At 40.0% G+C, this 19166-nt stretch overlaps 1 protein-coding gene across 12 annotated transcripts in view; it reads right to left on the bottom strand.

Annotated features, from left to right (window-relative positions):
* SH3D19 (SH3 domain containing 19) overlaps positions 1-19166 on the bottom strand; it is a 203526-nt gene that overhangs the window by 35353 nt on the left and 149007 nt on the right. For all 12 annotated transcript variants that reach the window (XR_004182652.1, XM_031664231.1, XM_031664233.1 and 9 more), the window contains 2 exons: positions 9039-9146; positions 2750-2862 (listed from right to left, as the gene is read on the bottom strand). Coding sequence is in view for 11 of the 12 variants with exons in the window: in XM_031664231.1 (XP_031520091.1) it covers positions 2750-2862; positions 9039-9146 (221 nt within the window). In the remaining variant the exon portion in view is untranslated. The remainder of the gene's footprint in view (positions 1-2749; positions 2863-9038; positions 9147-19166) is intronic.

The raw sequence follows: 19166 nt of genomic DNA, 5'->3' as shown, positions 1-19166 counted from the left end.
ATGGACCTAGCATAATAACAGACACATAGGCCAATGGAACAGAATAGAGAATCCAAAAATTAATCCACGTATCTACAGCCAATTGATTTTTGATAAAAGTGTCAAGGACAGTCATTGGGGAAAGCACAGTCTCTTCAATAAAGGCGCTGGGGAAAACTAGATATTCATATGCAGACGAATGAAACTAAACCCTCCCACTTACTCTACAAGACTCAACTCAGAGACCTAAATCTAAGACCTGAAACAATACAACGACTAGAAGAAAGCTGGGAAAACGCCTCAGTACATTGGTCTTAAAAAAGTTTTATGAATAAGACCTCAAAAGCACAGGCAACAAAAGTAAAAATAAACAAATGGGTTTATATCAACCAAAAATCTTTTGCACAGTAAAGGAAAAAATCAAGAGTGAAAAGACAACCTACAGAATGGCAAGAAATATTTGCAAACTACTCATCTGATAGGGGATTAGTATCTAGAATACAAAAGAAACTCAAACATCATAACAGCAAAAAACCCAAACAATCTGATTTTAAAGTGGGCAAATAAACTTTGGGAGGTGGAGGCCGGATGACTGCTTGAATCCAGGAGTTCAAGAACGGCCTGGGCAACGTGGCAAAACTTGTCGCTACAAAAAACACAAAAAATTAGCTGAGTGTGGTGGCATGCGCCTAAAGTTCCAGCTACTTAGGAGGCTGAGGTGGGAGGATCCCCTGCGCCCAGGTCAAGGCTGCAGTGAGCTGTGATCATATCACTGCACTCCAGCCCAGGAGACAGAGTAAGACCCTATCTCAAAAAAAGAAAAAAAAGAAAAAAAAAAGCAAATGATCTGGATATTTCTCAAAAGAAGACACACAAATGGCCAACAAATACATTAAAAAATGCTCAACCTCACTAATCATCAGGGAAATTCACAACAAAATGGCAATGAGGTATCATTTCACCCCAGTTGGGATGGCTATTATCTAAAAGATAAAAAAAAAAAATGCTGGCAAGAATGCAGAGAAAGGGGAATTCTTATACACTGTTAGTGGGAATGTAACCCAGTACAATCACTGTAGAAAACAGGATGGAAGCTCCTCAAAAAACTACAAATAGAACTACCATATGATCCAGCAAGCCCACTACTGGGAATTTATTCAAAGGAAAGGAAATTACATTGAAGAGACATCTGCACATCCATGTTTACTGTAGCACTACTCACAATAGCCAAGATACGGAATCAACCTAGGTGTCCAACAACAGACAAATGGATAAAGAAAATGTGGCATGTGTACACCATGGAATACTATCTAGTCACAAAAAAGAATGGAATCCTGTCATTTGTGGCAACATAAATGGAACCGGAGGATATTATGTTAAGTGAAATAAGCCAGAAACAGAAAGTTAAACACTGCATCTTCTCATTCATATATGGAAGCTAAAAATAAGTTGATCTCATAGAAATAAAAAGTAGAACAGAGGATACTAGAGGCTGGGAAGGGTAGAAAGAAGGGAGAGAGAAGGAGCTTTGGCAAAGAATACAAAATTACAGCCAGACAGGAGGAATAAATTCTAGTGTTCTATACCACTATAGGATGACTATAGTTAACAATAATATATAGCTTCAAATGACTGGAAGGAAGATATTGAGCATTCCAAACAGAAGTGGTGAAAAATGTTTGAGATGACAGATATGCTAACTACCCTGATCTGATCCCTATACAGTATATGTACTGAAACATCACTATGTACCCCAAGAATATGTACGATTATTATTTGTCAATTTAAAAAAGAGGAAATAATCAGGATTCCCATAAAGTCCTCTGAAAGCCATTATTCTCTCTCTCTCTCTCTCTCTCTCTCTCTCTCTCTCTCTCTCTCTCTCTCGCCCGAGGCTGGAGTGCAATCGATCTTGGATCACTGCAACCTCTGCCTCCCGGGTTCAAGCAATTCTCCTGCTTCAGCCTGCTGAGTAGCTGGGATTACAGGCACACGACACCACGTACAGCTAATTTTTGTATTTTTAGTAGAAACGAGGTTTCACCATGTTAAGTAGGCTGGTGTCGAACTCCTGACCTCAGGTGATCCACCTGTCTTGGCCTCCCAAAGTGCTGGAATTACATGTGGGGGCCATCGCGTCCAGCCAACTTTATTCTTTTTCTTAAATCACTTCTCTAATTACTTGTTGCATGTCTGTTTCCCCAAGAAACCACAAAAGTTGGAAGACCAAAAAAAAAAGTATGAGGATATTGAGGTTGAAATGAAAAATATATATATTTACTGAAAAAAATCTTTGACCACCATCTTAACAAGTGCACAGTAAAACACTATTTTTTAAATTAAAAAAATACATTTTTCTTAAATTTCAGATTTAAAAATTCTTATGGTAATTATCTTAAATTTTGGTCACTAATTGGATATTTTAAATAAAAACCGACAAGTTGAAAAAGTTATTTCCCTGAATATTAAAGGTGTTTAGAGATTTTAATAACCTTCTCATTATTAGTTTCATTTAAAAGACAGTGTCATTAAGTTGGTATACAAATTATTTTATAGTGAAGTACAATGCATTGGCCTAATCTCTCTATAGGGACTTTTAACATATTGAACACTACATTATGTAAGTACATGGGGCTTAGAGACTGGTCTCTAATAGAGGGTTCTTGTTTTTAATTTGACCAGGAATAAAATAATTTAGATATTAGCTGACTATTCAAAATTAATGCATAACCACGTCTTCAATCTAATACAATCTATAATGACCACTTACCAAGTTTTTAGTTCTGTCAACATTACTGAGTTTTCCAGATACTGTACTGAAAGTGTTTCCAATAGGTTTTTCAGCCGGGAGAGGAGGTGGGCTTTGTGGATCCTCATGTAAACCTGGAAAAAGTAGCAGTAATTCATCAATAATTTCTAGTTTTTAGGATTCCAAAGAACGAAATGATTGCTGCTTAGTTTATTAGAAAAATGGCTATCATAAAAGATACACACAAATAGTTAAGAAAATGAGAAAGAGCTCCCAGCAAACTTCAGAAAATTGATGTGCTAGTCAACATCAGTTAATTTCACTATATGTTTTATAGAGAGTGAAAATAATACTAAATAATTACAACAGCAGCCAGCATTGTTGAGAACCTTTTATGTGACAGGCATTAAGTTAGGCTTTATATTTACATACATTTCACCAACCAAGATCTATGTGCTAGATTTGTCCAGTCCACTAGCTAGTAGCTACATCTAATGATTGTCTTAAATCTTAATTAAAATTAAATTAAAATTTCAGTTCCTCAGTTTCACTAGCCACATTTCAAATACTAGCCACTGTGACTAGTGACTACCAGCACAGTTAAAGAACATTTCTATCTTTGCAGAAAAGTTCTATTGCACAGTGCTACACTAGATAATATCCTACCTGTTTTACAGATGAAGAAACTGAAGCTAAGAAGATAAATGCGCTAACCAAGGTCTTACTGCTAGTAATTGTCAGATCCATTGTTTTGAACCTAAAAGTCCATGTTCATTTTGATAAGACATGCTCCTTCTTAATAGTGGTGTATTCAACAGTCTCTCATCCAAAAATAATTCAATGTGTTTTCTTTCTTTTTTTTTTCTTTGAGATGGAGTCTCGCTCTGTCACCCAGGCTAGAGTGCAGTGGTGTGATCTCAGTTCACTACAAGCTCCGCTTCCCGGGTTCACACCATTCTCCTGCCTTAGCCTCCGGAGAAGCTGTGACTACAGGTGCCTGCCACTACGCCCAGCTAATTTTTTTTGTATTTTTAGTAGAGACGGGGTTTCACCGTGTTAACCAGGATGGTCTCGATCTCCTGACCTCGTGATCAGGAGACCTCCGCCTCCCAAAGTGCTGGGATTACAGGCGTGAGCCACTGCGCCCGGCCAATGTGTTTTCTAATTCATTAGCTTCTGATTAATGAACATAACTGCCCTCAATTAAACAATACCTTTACATCCAAACCACAGCCATATCAGTGATAATTTACCCCCAACTTATTTTGAAAAGAAGGAAACAAAGATGACCAGATTTAATTAGTGACAGTTAATTAAAATGAGTGCGCAAAAACAACTGGAGAGTGGATGACTGTAACATACTGAAGGACGCTAAAGCCACCTTTTACAGTTTGGTTTAGGCATTAAAAGGAGATGAGCAGATAAGCATTCTCTCTCTTTTCCTTCTTTCTTTTCTTTTTTTTTTTCAAATGTACACTCTCTACTTCCATTTCATGTGATAAACCTATAACAAGAAGATGATTTGTCAGGTTTCTGTTTTATCCGCAGACAGGAAAACATTCTCAAAGGGAGGAAAATACCCAGGCCAGCAACTAGGAAAACAATGATTTAGAGCGAGGCAAACATTCTTAGTGAGAGGCAAGGCTGCTCTGGGAATTAAGACATATATAATAAAAACATCCAACTCAGTCACCATCTTGAAGATATTTTCTATGCTGTGGTTTCCGTATTCTTACAAGGAAATAGTTGATCATTTAGAATATAATACTGTTGTGACAAATATTTAAGAGTATACGCCAGTAATATGAAAGTAGAAAGGAGATAGCTTACTGGAAGGAGGAACACAGGGAGTATCTGGTGTGAGTATGTGTGGGATGTGGAGGAAGGAGATTTCCAATTTTAAATAATGTAGTCAGGGAAGGTCTCTGAGAAAAAGTGGCATTGAGCAAAGATCTGAAGGATTGGTGAGGGAGGGAGCCTTGCAGACATCTGGGAAAAGGACAACCTGGTCAGAAGAAACAGGCCCCAGAGGAAAGGAGCTGACAGGTTCAAGTAAGATCAAGGACATTTGCACCATGAAGCTATCCCCTTTTTCCCAAATTCTTCAGACACCAAAGTTTAATTGTTTTCCCTCCACAGAATATATGCATTGCTTATTAACAAAATTCTGAGCAACTGATTTTTGACATAAATAGAAATAACTCTCTAGAAATCATTCTGTCATTTCAGTTCTCCTACATTTAGCAGTATAGAATTCAACTTTCTTTTTGTTTTTTTTAGACGAGGTCTCGCTTTGTTGCCCAGGCTGGAATGTGGTGGCATGATCTTGGCTCACTGCAACCCCTGCCTCCTGGGTTCAAGTGATTTTCCTGCCTCAGCCTCCCAAGTAGCTGGGATTACAGGCATGTGCCACCATGCCTGGCTAATTTTTTAATTTAGCCTTTATTTTTATTTATTCATTTTTTAAAATAATTTTTTTAAAAAATTTTACCTTAAGTTCTGGGATACATGTGCTAAACATACAGGTTTGTTATATAGGTATACATATGCCATGGTGGTTTGCTTCACCTATCAACCTGTCATCCAGGTTTTAAGCCCCACATGCATTAGGTATTTGTCCTAATGCTCTCCCTCCCCTAGCCCCTAACTCCCCAACGGGCCCGGTGTATATCGTTCCCCTCCCTGTGTCCATGTGTTCTCATTGTTCAGCTCCCACTTGTGAGTAAGAACATGGGGTGTTTAGTTTTGTTTCTGTATTAGTTTGCTGAGAATGATGGCTTCCAGCGTCATCCATGTCCCTGCAAAGGACATGAAATCATTCTTTTTTTATAGCTGCAGCCCGGCTAATTTTTATATTTTTAGAACAGACGGGGTTTCACCATGTTGGCCAGGCTGGTCTCGAACTCCTAGAATTCAATTTTCTACCAGTTCTTGGAGCTTTGTCAGGATAATAATTAAAGTTGCTTCCTCAGCATATCCTTTTCAGGATTTCAGAGCTTATTAATGCAGTTTACAAGTGTGCAGAAAAAGTAAACATAGCAGGCCTGAGACTTCATCCCTAGGAAGTACTACTTACAAGATTGGTCCCTTTTTGTGAGTTTCGCTCTTGTTGCCCAAGCTGGAGGGCAATGGCATGATCTCAGCCCACTACAACCTCCACCTCTCGGGTTTAGGCGAGTCTCCTGCACCAGCCAGGCACACACTACCACGCCCGGCTTATTTTTGTATTTTTAGTAGAGATGGGTTTTCACCATGTTGGCCAGGCTGGTCTTGAACTCCTGACCTCAGGTGATCCACTTGCCTCTGCTTCCCAAAGTGCTGGGATTATAGGCATGAGCCACCATACCCAGCCACAGGATTGGTCCTTGACTGGCATATAGGAACTTGGACTTTGGGACAGTTCTCACCATCCTCAAAACTGATAAAACAGAATATGTGGTTTATGCTGAACATCTGCTTTCCTCCTGGAAATCTGGAATTTTGCTATGTGCCAAAATTTCTAGGAGTGCCTACATAACCAGCCCCTAATAAAAACCCTGGGCACTGAATCAGTAGTGAGCTTCTCTGGTTGACATTTCACACGCGTTGTCACAACTCATTGCTGGAGGAGTTACGTATGTCCTCTGACTCCACCAGGAGAAGACTCTTGGAAGCTTGCATCTGGTTTCCTCCAGACTTCACATTTGCCTTTTCTCTTTGCTGATTGTACCTCTTATACTTTTGCTATAATAAATAATAGCCATAAATACAACTATATGTTGAGTCCTGTGAGTCCTCCTAGTGAATCATCAACCCTGTGGGTGGTCTTAGGGACAATGACACAACAGATGAATAAATTTAAAAATTTGTATTTGGCCGGGCGCGGTGGCTCAAGCCTGTAATCCCAGCACTTTGGGAGGCCGAGATGGGTGGATCACGAGGTCAGGAGATCGAGACCATCCTGGCTAACACGGTGAAACCCCGTCTCTACTAAGAAATACAAAAAATAGCCGGGCGAGGTGGCGGGCGCCTGTAGTCCCAGCTACTCGGGAGGCTGAGGCCGGAGAATGGCGTGAACCCGGGAGGCGGAGCTTGTAGTGAGCTGAGATCCGGCCACTGCACTCCAGCCTGGGCTACAGAGCGAGACTCCGTCTCAAAAAAAAAAAAAAAAAAATTTGTATTTATTACTAATTTCTGTAAAAGTTGTATTACTTAAAATCCAGGCAATATTTCTCATCATTATATGTTAGTATACCTGTTAAAATACAGAATATATTTAACAAAGTAATAGCAAACAGGCAGACAACCCAATGAGCTATCATTTTACTGATTTGTGGGCTATATAATACTGTCAAAAGAAACATACTGCCAGTTTTTTCTTTTCTGTTTTTTTTTTTTTTGAGATGGAGTTCTTGCTCTATTGCCCAGGTTGGAGTGCGGTGGCATGATCTCGGCTCACTGCAACCTCCGCCTTCCGGGTTCAAGCAATTCTCGTGCCTCAGCCTCCCAAGTAGCTGGGATTACAGGTGTGTGCCACCACGCCTGGCTTTTTCGTATTTTTGATAGAGACGGGGTTTCATCAAGTGATCCGCCCACCTCAGCTTCCCAAAGTGCAGGGATTACAGGTGTGAGCCACCATGCCTGGCTACCACTGGTTTTTAAATCTAACATTAAAATATTACCTCTAAAAAAATAAAATATAACTTCCTAAGAAACTAGAATCAGAATTTGACACCTCTGATTTTTTTCTCCTCCACATTCTTCATAGCAACTCCGTTCAATTTTCTTGCTACTTGGCTGAGATCCATCAGTTAGTAACAGAATCATCAAGAAGGCACTGAAACCAAGAGACTGATCCTTCTGGGTAGTGCTTTATGGAAAAACCAAACTCCTAAAATAAAGGGAAAATGCCTGCAGTACAATCCGGGGTGTACAGGTGAAAGAGTGGGATGCTTGTTCTGCTTTAGGAGGAATGAAGTGGGCAGAATCTCGTTAGACAAAGGCAAGAATGCCTGTGGGCTATAATATAAAGGCATTGCAGGCATAAATGAAATTAGAGGCCCACAGAGAAAGCTGTGTGATCACTCCAAGCAGTGCCATGAACTGCTCTGGAACCCACTGTGTGTGTGTGTACACATACAAATACCCACTTTTAATCACACTTTTTAATAATCTGGTGCCTAAAATAAATAGTACTGGCCCTTGTGGCTTTCCCATTATAATAAATATCAGATTTCTTTTTGAAGTACTTATTAAAGCTCCTACCGAATTTCATATGTTATACTATTAAAAAATCAAGTAAGGAAAAAAAAAAGTAAGGAAGTAAACCAAAATGTAACGTTACACTAATTTAAGAAGTTTTCTTTTTTGAGAAGGATTCTTACTCTGTCACCAGGCTGGAATGCAGTGGCCCAATCTCAGCTCACTGCAACCTCCGCCTCCCAGGTTCAAGTGATTCTCCTGTCACAGCCTCCCAAGTAGTTGGGACTACAGGTGCGCAGCACCAGGCCCAGCTAATTTTTGTATTTTTAGTAGAGGCGGGGTTTCACCATGTTGGCCAGGATAGTCTTGATCTCTTGACCTCGTGATCCGCCTGCCTTGGCCTCCCAAAGTGCTGGGATTACAGGCGTGAACCACTGTGCCTGGCCAATTTAAGAAGTATTTTTATAAACTATTATTTCAAGCTTTTGGTTACTGCTCTTCACAGAATTCACACATAGCCATATTTGAGATTATGCTGATTGGAATAATATACTCGTGACTGATAGACATATACAACCTTTATTTGCTATTAGTTTAGATTACTTTCCCACCAAATTTGTACCAGAGGTGTTAACATGGGATATACTAACTGTTCTAAATTTCAGTCTCCCTCTATTCTCTGTCTAAAGACAACATTAAAGAAAAATGAAATCCCCAGCCTGACCAATGAGGTGAAACCCCGTCTCTACTAAAAATACAAAAATTAGCCAGGTGTGGTGGTGTGTGCCTGTAGTCCCAGCTACTCGGGAGGCTGAGACAGAATTGCTTGAAACCGGGAGGCAGAGGGTGCAGTGAGCTGAGATCACGCCACTGCACTCCAGCCTGGGTGACAGAGTGAGACTCCCAAAAAAAAAGGGGAAAGGGAAAGGAAGGGAAAGGGAAAGAGTAAGGTAATCCAAATTTACTGAACTAATTCTTCAAAGAATTGTGAAAAAACAACTTGCTTTTAAATAGCTTTGACTATGAATGAGAGATTATACATAATTTCAAAAGCAGACATTGATAAATTGGCATATATTTCTCCCAGGCTCTTGAAGAAGCAAATTGAAGAAAGCAGAGAAGTGCTTACATTTTCCTGGTTTGGCTGGAATTCGAATTACAGTGGGCTTCCTGGTGGGTGCTGGTTGAACTGCTCGTTCTTTCATTGGTTCTGTTTTTGCAGGGAGCTGAAAGGGATCTAATGAAAAACATAGTTTTATTTTGCATGTTTTAGTTAACATGGACTGAAACAAAAAACCTCATTCATAATTTAAAAGTCATACTTTTCATGCCCCTGGGGAAACTATTCATGGATAAACAAAATCTCAGTTTGCAGAGACAAAAACAAAGTTGGAACTCATAAAAGGAAATAACTTAGTGTTCTGTAAATAATTCATGTGGCTTTTCTTCCTCTCTGATGAAAGAAATCGAGGATGATCTTGAATTATGTAGAAGCTGATCTTTCAGGGGAGTGTAATCATTTCATACACGTCTGCCTGAAAATGAGGGGCAATTGAGATGAGGAGACCATCTTTCCCACATCCTAAAGCCTCCCAGACGCCACAGAGAGGAAAGACTCTTTCCCTGTACACCCCCTGTGCCTGTCCCAGAATATTTACTTCCAGGGCCCTCATCCTACCCAGTGCTGTGCCTGGCACAGGGAAGGTGCTTAGCAGTCTCAGATTTAGTAGTTTCGTAAAACTACACTTCAGTAACCTGAAAATGAAAAACATTCTATCCCAGAAATAAAATAAGGCATATCCCTTCAAATATTTAATTTTGGGGCAAGGATATATGACTCGGCATTCCTCTATCTTAACCAATTTATTAAGTAATTGCCGTTTTTGCCATTAAAAGTAATGCACCAACCCAATATTTTAAATGGATAGTATATACTTAGGAGAAATACTTTAAACAAAAGCATAGTTGTAAACCTTTTTACTGAAACAGTCTTTAACATAAATGTCCTTTTTAGTGGTTTGGAAAAATAACTATAACTTTTTTAAAAAATGGGAAATCTACAAGTAAAAAGATTAGCAAAAACAAAAGAAAATGCTCTATAATGGATATTCTACTCAGCACCCAGGATCGCATGAGGCTGTCTTTGCTTTTATTTAACAAGAGGCGAAATGAGTATATGCTGTAATTCTGCACCTGTTCTATGGATCTTGCCTGTGGGGAGATACTCTCTATAAAACTATGCACTCCATAGCTCCTGTGATGAACAGCGTTCAAATTCTGCCTGTTATGAGGTGTAATTCAATAAGCACCTTTTGCTGACCAGCTCTTTGCAGGATACATGAATGGCTGAGCTAAGAATAAAAGCCCTTTTGGCAATCTGATACTTTGCCTTCTCTTCCACTCAGTTTTCAGTCAACCTCACCATCAGATACCCTGCCAGAGGCATCACTCTCTCACTAGCCACTTGCTCATATATTTATGCCAGTAACAGTGCTGGGTGGGGAAATATGACGGTAAAGTACAATCCTAGTTTAAGTTTCTTATCTACCACTTAGGAAGGGTCCCCAGATGGCAAGCTAGCTAAAATTATTATTATGCCACTGAGGAAAAAAGAAATAGATGACTCCTCCGTGGAATCTTACCAGCTCACAGTGAGCGAGGCGAGTCTTATGTTAAAAACACCAACTCAAGATTATCAAAAGAATGGTATCAAACTTTAAAAAAAAAAAGACTACTATATTAATAATATAACTTTCTTCCACTTTGACCTGTGTCACCCATAAAACCACAAAGCTCCTGTTTTCAGATTCAACCAAATTCCTTAATTATTTAATTTTATTATAACAAATATATATTAACAAGTATAATAGTACATTTTTTACTTCACAGTAATATTTGTTGTAAAAGTAAGAAACAGTAAGAATTATATAAAATAGAAAAAGAAAACCTCTTGTAATCTCATCTCTCTAAAATTAATTATCATCTAAAATTTGGTGTATCTGTCCATGTATTTTCTATAAATATTACATGTATCATTATTATATAAATATTTTGAAAAACAAACCCACGATCATTTTATATCAATTTCTTTGTAGTTTTATATCAATTTCTTAGCACTTTTATATCAATTTCTTTGTAGCACTTTTGTTCATTCCATATTGACTGGGTGCCTGCTATGCATTAAATACTGGGAATATAGCAGTGAACAAAGCACGGAACTCTGCCTTCATGGAGTCTGCATTCCAGCAGGGAGATGGAGACAAGAAACAATACATGTAATAGACAAGGAATTTACGTGGTATATTAGAAGGTGAGAAGTATATTGAAAAATGAAAAAGGTGAGGAACTTCAGGTGTGGGCAGAAGGGAAGCAGGCTGCAGAAGGAAACAGGAGTGCAGTAGGTGAGGCAGGTGACATTGTCTTTCCAAAAACTGGATTTTATATATTTCAATAGTTCTTCCAATAATCATTCACAGTGTCCTACCTTTCAAGTAGTATTTCTTTCTTTTTTTTTTGAGACACGGTCTCACTCTGTCCCCTAGGCTGAAGCACAGTGGTGCAATCATGGCTCATTGTAGACTAGATCCTGGGCTCAAGCAATCCTCCCACCTCAGCCTTCTGAGTATCTGGGACTACAGAAATGTGCCAGCATGCCTGGCTAATTTTCATTTTATGTAGAGATGAGGTTTCACTGTGTTGTCCAGGCTGGTCTGGACCTCTTGGGCCCAAGTGATCCTCCCATCTTGGCCTCTCAAAGTGCTGGGATTATAGGTGTGAGCCACCGTGCCTGGCCTGAAGTGCTATTTCTTAAACAGCTGCTTTTGGTACCAATAACCTGTTGGTTATTAGTTTACAATTTTAGTTAATGAGGCTTTTGGGGTGGGTGTGAATGTGGAGAAAATCTTGAGCATGTAATGACTTAAATTGTTTCCCAAATCAAATTAAATTCTGGGCCAGTATAAGACCTACACCTCACATTTCACAAGTAAGGACATGGATGGGGGTAGGGGCGGGCAGGGAAAGGAGAAAAGAGGACAATCAGCACCTCTGAGGGCTGAACACAGGAGGCATCCAAAATGTGCTTGCTGTGGGAAGAAGGGCCTCAGGAAATCCTGACCCAAATCCTGCACACAGTGTGGGCAGATCTCACCTATCGTGTTAAAGGGTCCAATCATTTTTTGTTTTAACCTGAAGGATTTAAATTGAAGTAGTATAGGTATAACTTATGAAGTATTCAAAGTGTCCTAGCTTACTCTCTCTCGTTTTTTCATTTTTAATACCATTAGCTGTTTTTTAATAATTGGCACTCAGATCGTGTGTAATCATTCTACTATACATGTCTCCGGAAAAAAAAAAAATTCTTTCTCCATGTAGCGAGGCAAGGAAGTCTTCGTGTTCCATCACCGCAGGCTGTTTGGCAGGAGTGGTCTGTTTAATGATCTCCCCCAGCTGTGCTCACTGAGTCAGTGAGCTCTGCATCTGCCTCTCTGTCTGCATGTTGTCTGGGCTGTGATCCATGCGAGGAGTGCAGATTAGTGGGGAGGATAAACAGCATTACTTCAATGAGAAGGTGGAGCCAGAGGCCTGTTTTTTATCTTATGATGGTGTGCAAGCTTCTCTCTAGCAACATAAGTTCACGTTTTATGTCTTTTCATAAGAGGGCTATTTATTTCCCAACAGAAGTTATAAGTGCGCAACCTACAAAGCAAGGCTGGCACTTCATATTGGGGTACTCCAGACACCACCAGGTAAGAAACTGGATCATTAGTACTAGTTAAAATGTTTAACGTTCATAACCTTTGACTAGTAGTCCCACTTTCAGAAATTTATTCTTCAGAAATAAAAGCCTCAGCAGAAATGAACATGCTTATGAGGGTATTTACTACAGCATTTTTTGTAGTGGCAAAAACCAACAAGGAACAAAACAAAATAACCTCCCCCCCAACCCACCAAATAAAAAACAAACGAAACAACCTGAATGTCCATCAACAGGGGAAATACTGAAGCAGCTATGATACACTATGAGGTATCAGGTGGGTATAAGGAGACAATGAATTAGAATTAGACTTATTATCCTGAAGAGAAGTGATAAATGTCATTGTTTAATAAAGCACTCTGCTGAGTAACAGGTGTAGGATGGTAAAAATTTCTGGAAAAAGTCCATTATGTATATATGTGTAAGCTTTGGTTTGGCATGCCCAAAGGCACAGAAGGCTGCATACTTTGTTCGCACTGGTTACTGTGGGGAGATTACATTTTTTTTTAAATCCAAAATCTCTGAATTGTTTGACTTGTTACAATGAATATATTTTACTTTTCTAACAGAAACAAATCCAATAAAATAAATTCAATCATAAGGAAAAAGTTACAAGACTAAGCTGAGTTAACACCTCTGCCAAACAAACCAGAACAAAACCACTTAAAAACAAGAGAACAAAAGAGGAAACTTCTAGTTTCTTTCGTTGCTTTTTCAAGGCAATAATGGCCATAAAATTTTCCATAAAGCAACTAGAAAAATAAAAACTCTTTTTTTGGGATTTAATTTAAAAGGAAATAATGCAGATATAAAATTTTGAATTTATCTAATTTAGATGTATTTAGTTCATAACAATTAGCTTCTATTTTGTAACCTTGAATAATATAACCATTTAGATAAATCACTGTTTTGTTATTTTAAAAATTTCTACTTATCAGAATCTGAGAGTCAGTGGGGGAAGCAGTTCTTCAGAAGTGGCAAAGACGACAAGAGATAATTCTCCCAGTTTCTTTCAGCCTAATTATGCTTATGTTCAGCTATTTTAAAAAGATTACTGATTAAATACCTTGTTAAAGGTAATGCCTCCACATGGTCTGAAATTCAAAAGGGATCAAAATGCTTACAGTGAAAACCAAATTCCCTGTTCTCTCCTATCCAGTTCCTTCATAAAAGACAACCTTTGTACCACCTTTTCATACATCACTGTACATTGCATTTGAAATTTAACACAAACAATAGCTAAAATAACACAAAAAGTATCCTGTACCTTGCATTTTTCATCTAATAATATCTTGGAGGTTGGTCCAAAGTAGGGGATAACAGGTCTCTCTCCCTTTTAATTATCACACAATACTCCATTGTTATGGATGTACCATAATTTATTTAAGCAGTCCATTGACATTTATTTCCAATATTCTATAGTAGAAGTCCTTAATTCTAGAGCCCAAATGGGCCCTCGAAGCTCTGGATATTGTACCTTGAATTGTGTACACATGACTAATGGCTATTTTCTTTTTTTTTTTTTTTTCCCTCACAGCTCCAGTCATTGAATTAATGGCTATTTTCAAGGCGAGAAAAGCCTCTCAGGCTACCTCAGATTCTCAGAGTTTGGCAGTCTGGAAAGGGTTAAGAACTTGCTGCCATAATTCTATCACAGACTGCTCTTGCTTCTACAGAAAAACAGAACACAAAAAACACGGAGCATCTCAAGAAGAATCTCCTATCTGAATCTAAGACAAGAAAATGGCATTTTTGTCCACTTTTATTTGCAGTGATGGCATTTTTGTCTACTTATATGTGCAGTGTTTATTCTGTCTTCCCTCTACCCCTCACACCAGCACCAGGTATTCCACACCTGCTGGTGAACAAGCAGAGGCCTCTTTACACCTATACCCGCACGGTCTTCATTACCGGACTGAGAAAAACACTGACGATAAAGTAGTTTTCCACCCATTAACTGTCTCTAATAATATGCTTGTCATCACAATTAGTTTCACCATCCCTGGCTTGCTTTTCTGTCATTTCTTTCCCTTGAGTTCTGTTAACAGCAGAAATTGGCTGCTAAACTATTATTCTGGTCTGTGTAATGGGGCTGCCGGCAGAAACATTCTCCTTCTTCTGACAGCTGGGTATGATTTGTAAAGGTGTGAAGAAGAATTGCTAATACTTCTGGGCTCCATTACATTAACCTGGAAGGCATTCTACCCAAGAAATGAATCCAATATTAAATTGCCTGTTTTATGAGTTTTCCTTTAATAATTTTTCTAATCTTTACGATGTTTTCATAGCTTCAGTATTTGCAGATCTCTATTTCCTGAGATTAATATGGCAACTTCATTTTATGAATGCTATTTTATTAGATTTTCTTTAATTTTGAGGTAAGAGAAAGGGAAGGGAAGACTTATTTGTAAGTTTCTCTTCTTTCTCCTGTGTTCCTCTCCCAGTTTCTGCCTGGTGTCTGGATGATTAGGCAAGGTTTCCCAGGACCATAAACCTTTATTTACAATGACAATGCTACCAAAATACCACCAAAAAGTCACAAAGCCCCAAATCGAAAAGCAAACAAAAACCCCTCCACAGGTCAAGGCATTCAGAGGTGATCCTGAAGGCCTCTGGAGGGCGTAAGCAGGGAGGCAACAAGGGCCAGTGTGCAGTACAGAAACTCCCCCTGGGTAGCCACAGTATGGAGTGTGATAGGCTTGTCTGAGTGGGCTCAATTTAGGAGGCCACTGCAGCCATCAGAGCGTAAAGGCCTTTATAAAGTGGGGCAGAACAGGGAAGGACGAAAAGGAGAGGCAGAGTCAAGAACTATTTGGAAGGTAAAACCAGCAGGAGTTGGTAACTAATTAGATGTGAAGGCAGAGAAGTAGCAATCATAAAACTACTACTTAATGATCATCGTATTTCACACAACGTGATAGCGCTTTCCTATATGATCACATTTAACCCTTGCAATATCCTCGGTGAGGAGTAGTATTATATCTTACAAATGAGGAAACAGAGGCACTGTGAGGGTAAGAAAATTGCCCAAGGTCACATAACAAATGTGGTAGACCCTGGCAGACTCCAAATCTGAACAGTTAGTCACTGCGTGACACAGTGAGAAGACTCAAGGATGATCTCTGGGTTTCTCCAGGGAAGGCTGGTGTGTGTGATGGTGTCACTAGTGTGTTGCAAAATATAGGAAGAAAGAACGGTTTAGAAAGAAGATAGTATTCAGCTCAGTATAACTCCATAGTCAAGAGCAATGGTTAAAGTCAGATAGTACAAGCAAATTACACACTTTGCTAAAAGACGCCCCAATAATTAAATGTTGTGCAATGAAGTGGTAGAAATCAAGAAACAGAAAAGGCTGAGTATGAAGCATGAGACTGTATTTATGTTGAAAGTATATTGTTGACCTTCCTTTTTGAAGATGACTATAATCATCTGCTAGATGATACAAAATAAATTCTCAGCAATTATTAGTCAAGTTGCCATCCCCATAGAAACTAGCAAGTTCTACAAAAGGTAATATTTCTTCAGCTTGCTGCTGTTGGGTTTGTCTATCCCTGTCCTTCTCTGAATCTTGTTAATACCAAAAAGGCTTATACAAGAAAATGGTTATCAAAGACTTGTAAAGTTTTTAAAGTGTTGCCTGGTTAAGGATTCATGAAAATATTGGGTAGCAACATTATACAGTGAAAAATAAACTAGACTTAGAATAAAAACACTAGGGCGGAGCAAGATGGCCAAATAGGAACAGCTCCAGTCTCCAACTCCCAGCGCCAGCGACACAGAAGACCGGTGATTTCTGCATTTTCAACTGAGGTACTGGGTTCATCTCACTGGGGAGTGCCCGACGATCGGTGCTGGTCAGCTGCTGCAGCCCGACCAGCGAGAGCTGAAGCAGGGCGAGGCATCGCCTCACCTGGGAAGCACAAGGGGGAAGGGAATCCCTTTTCCTAGCCAGGGGAACTGAGACACACAACACCTGGAAAATCGGGTAACTCCCACCCCAATATTGCGCTTTAAGCAAACAGGCACACCAGGAGATCATATCCCACACCTGGCCGGGAGGGTCCCACGCCCACGGAGCCTCCCTCATTGCTAGCACAGCAGTCTGTGATCTACCAGCAAGGCAGCAGCGAGGCTGGGGGAGGGGCGCCCGCCATTGCTGAGGCTTAAGTAGGTAAACAAAGCTGCTGGGAAGCTCCAACTGGGTGGAGCTCACAGCAGCTCAAGGAAACCTGCCTGTCTCTGTAGACTCCACCTCTGGGGACAGGGCACAGCTACACAACAACAACAACAACAACAAAAAAGCAGCAGAAACCTCTGCAGACGCAAACGACTCTGTCTGACAGCTTTGAAGAGAGCAGTGGATCTCCCAACACGGAGGCTGAGATCTGAGAACGGACAGACTGCCTGCTCAAGTGGGTCCCTGACCCCTGAGTAGCCTAACTGGGAGACATCCCCCACTAGGGGCAGTCTGACACCCCACACCTCACAGGGTGGAGTACACCCCTGAGAGGAAGCTTCCAAAGCAAGAATCAGACAGGTACACTCGCTGTTCAGAAATATTCTATCTTCTGCAGCCTCTGCTGCTGATACCCAGGCAAACAGGGTCAGGAGTGGACCTCAAGCAATCTCCAACAGACCTACAGCTGAGGGTCCTGACTGTTAGAAGGAAAACTATCAAACAGGAAGGACACCTACACCAAAACCCCATCAGTACATCACCATCATCAAAGACCAGAGGCAGATAAAACCACAAAGATGGGGAAAAAGCAGGGCAGAAAAGCTGGAAATTCAAAAAACAAGAGCGCATCTCCCCCGGCAAAGGAGCGCAGCTCATCGCCAGCAACGGATCAAAGCTGGACGGAGAATGACTTTGACGAGATGAGAGAAGAAGGCTTCAGTCCATCAAATTTCTCAGAGCTAAAGGAGGAATTACGTACCCAGCGCAAAGAAACTAAAAATCTTGAAAAAAAAGTGGAAGAATTGACGGCTAGAGTAATTAATGCAGAGAAGGTCATAAACGAAATGAAAGAGATGAAAACCATGACACGAGAAATACGTGACAAATGCACAAGCTTCAGTAACCGACTCGATCAACTGGAAGAAAGAGTATCAGCGATTGAGGATCAAATGAATGAAATGAAGCGAGAAGGGAAACCAAAAGAAAAAAGAAGAAAAAGAAATGAACAAAGCCTGCAAGAAGTATGGGATTATGTAAAAAGACCAAATCTCCGTCTGATTGGGGTGCCTGAAAGTGAGGGGGAAAATGGAACCAAGTTGGAAAACACTCTTCAGGATATCATCCAGGAGAACTTCCCCAACCTAGTAGGGCAGGCCAACATTCAAATCCAGGAAATACAGAGAACGCCACAAAGATACTCCTCGAGAAGAGCAACTCCAAGACACATAATTGCCAGATTCACCAAAGTTGAAATGAAGGAAAAAATCTTAAGGGCAGCCAGAGAGAAAGGTCGGGTTACCCACAAAGGGAAGCCCATCAGACTCACAGCAGATCTCTCGGCAGAAACTCTCCAAGCCAGAAGAGAGTGGGGGCCAATATTCAACATTCTTAAAGAAAAGAATTTTAAACCCAGAATTTCATATCCAGCCAAACTAAGTTTCATAAGTGAAGGAGAAATAAAATCCTTTACAGATAAGCAAATGCTTAGAGATTTTGTCACCACTAGGCCTGCCTTACAAGAGACCCTGAAGGAAGCACTCAACATGGAAAGGAACAACAGGTACCAGCCATTGCAAAAACATGCCAAAATGTAAAGACCATCGAGGCTAGAAAGAAACTGCATCAACTAACGAGCAAAATAACCAGTTAATATCATAATGGCAGGATCAAGTTCACACATAACAATCTTAACCTTAAATGTAAATGGACTAAATGCTCCAATGAAAAGACACAGACTGGCAAACTGGATAAAGAGTCAAGACCCATCAGTCTGCTGTATTCAGGAGACCCATCTCACACGCAGAGACATACATAGGCTCAAAATAAAGGGATGGAGGAAGATTTACCAAGCAAATGGAGAACAAAAAAAAGCAGGGGTTGCAATCCTAGTCTCTGATAAAACAGACTTTAAACCATCAAAGATCAAAAGAGACAAAGAAGGCCATTACATAATGGTAAAGGGATCAATTCAACAGGAAGAGCTAACTATCCTAAATATATATGCACCCAATACAGGAGCACCCAGATTCATAAAGCAAGTCCTTAGAGACTTACAAAGAGACTTAGACTCCCATACAATAATAATGGGAGACTTCAACACTCCACTGTCAACATTAGACAGATCAACAAGACAGAAAGTTAACAAGGATATCCAGGAATTGAACTCATCTCTGCAGCAAGCAGACCTAATAGACATCTATAGAACTCTCCACCCCAAATCAACAGAATATACATTCTTCTCAGCACCACATCGTACTTACTCCAAAATTGACCATATAATTGGAAGTAAAGCACTCCTCAGCAAATGTACAAGAACAGAAATT

The sequence above is a fragment of the Papio anubis genome, chromosome 3 (assembly GCF_008728515.1).
Source record: "Papio anubis isolate 15944 chromosome 3, Panubis1.0, whole genome shotgun sequence".
Lineage (NCBI taxonomy): Eukaryota > Metazoa > Chordata > Mammalia > Primates > Cercopithecidae > Papio > Papio anubis.
Note: the sequence above shows the minus strand (reverse complement) of the source record. Positions and strands in the feature narration are given on the sequence as shown.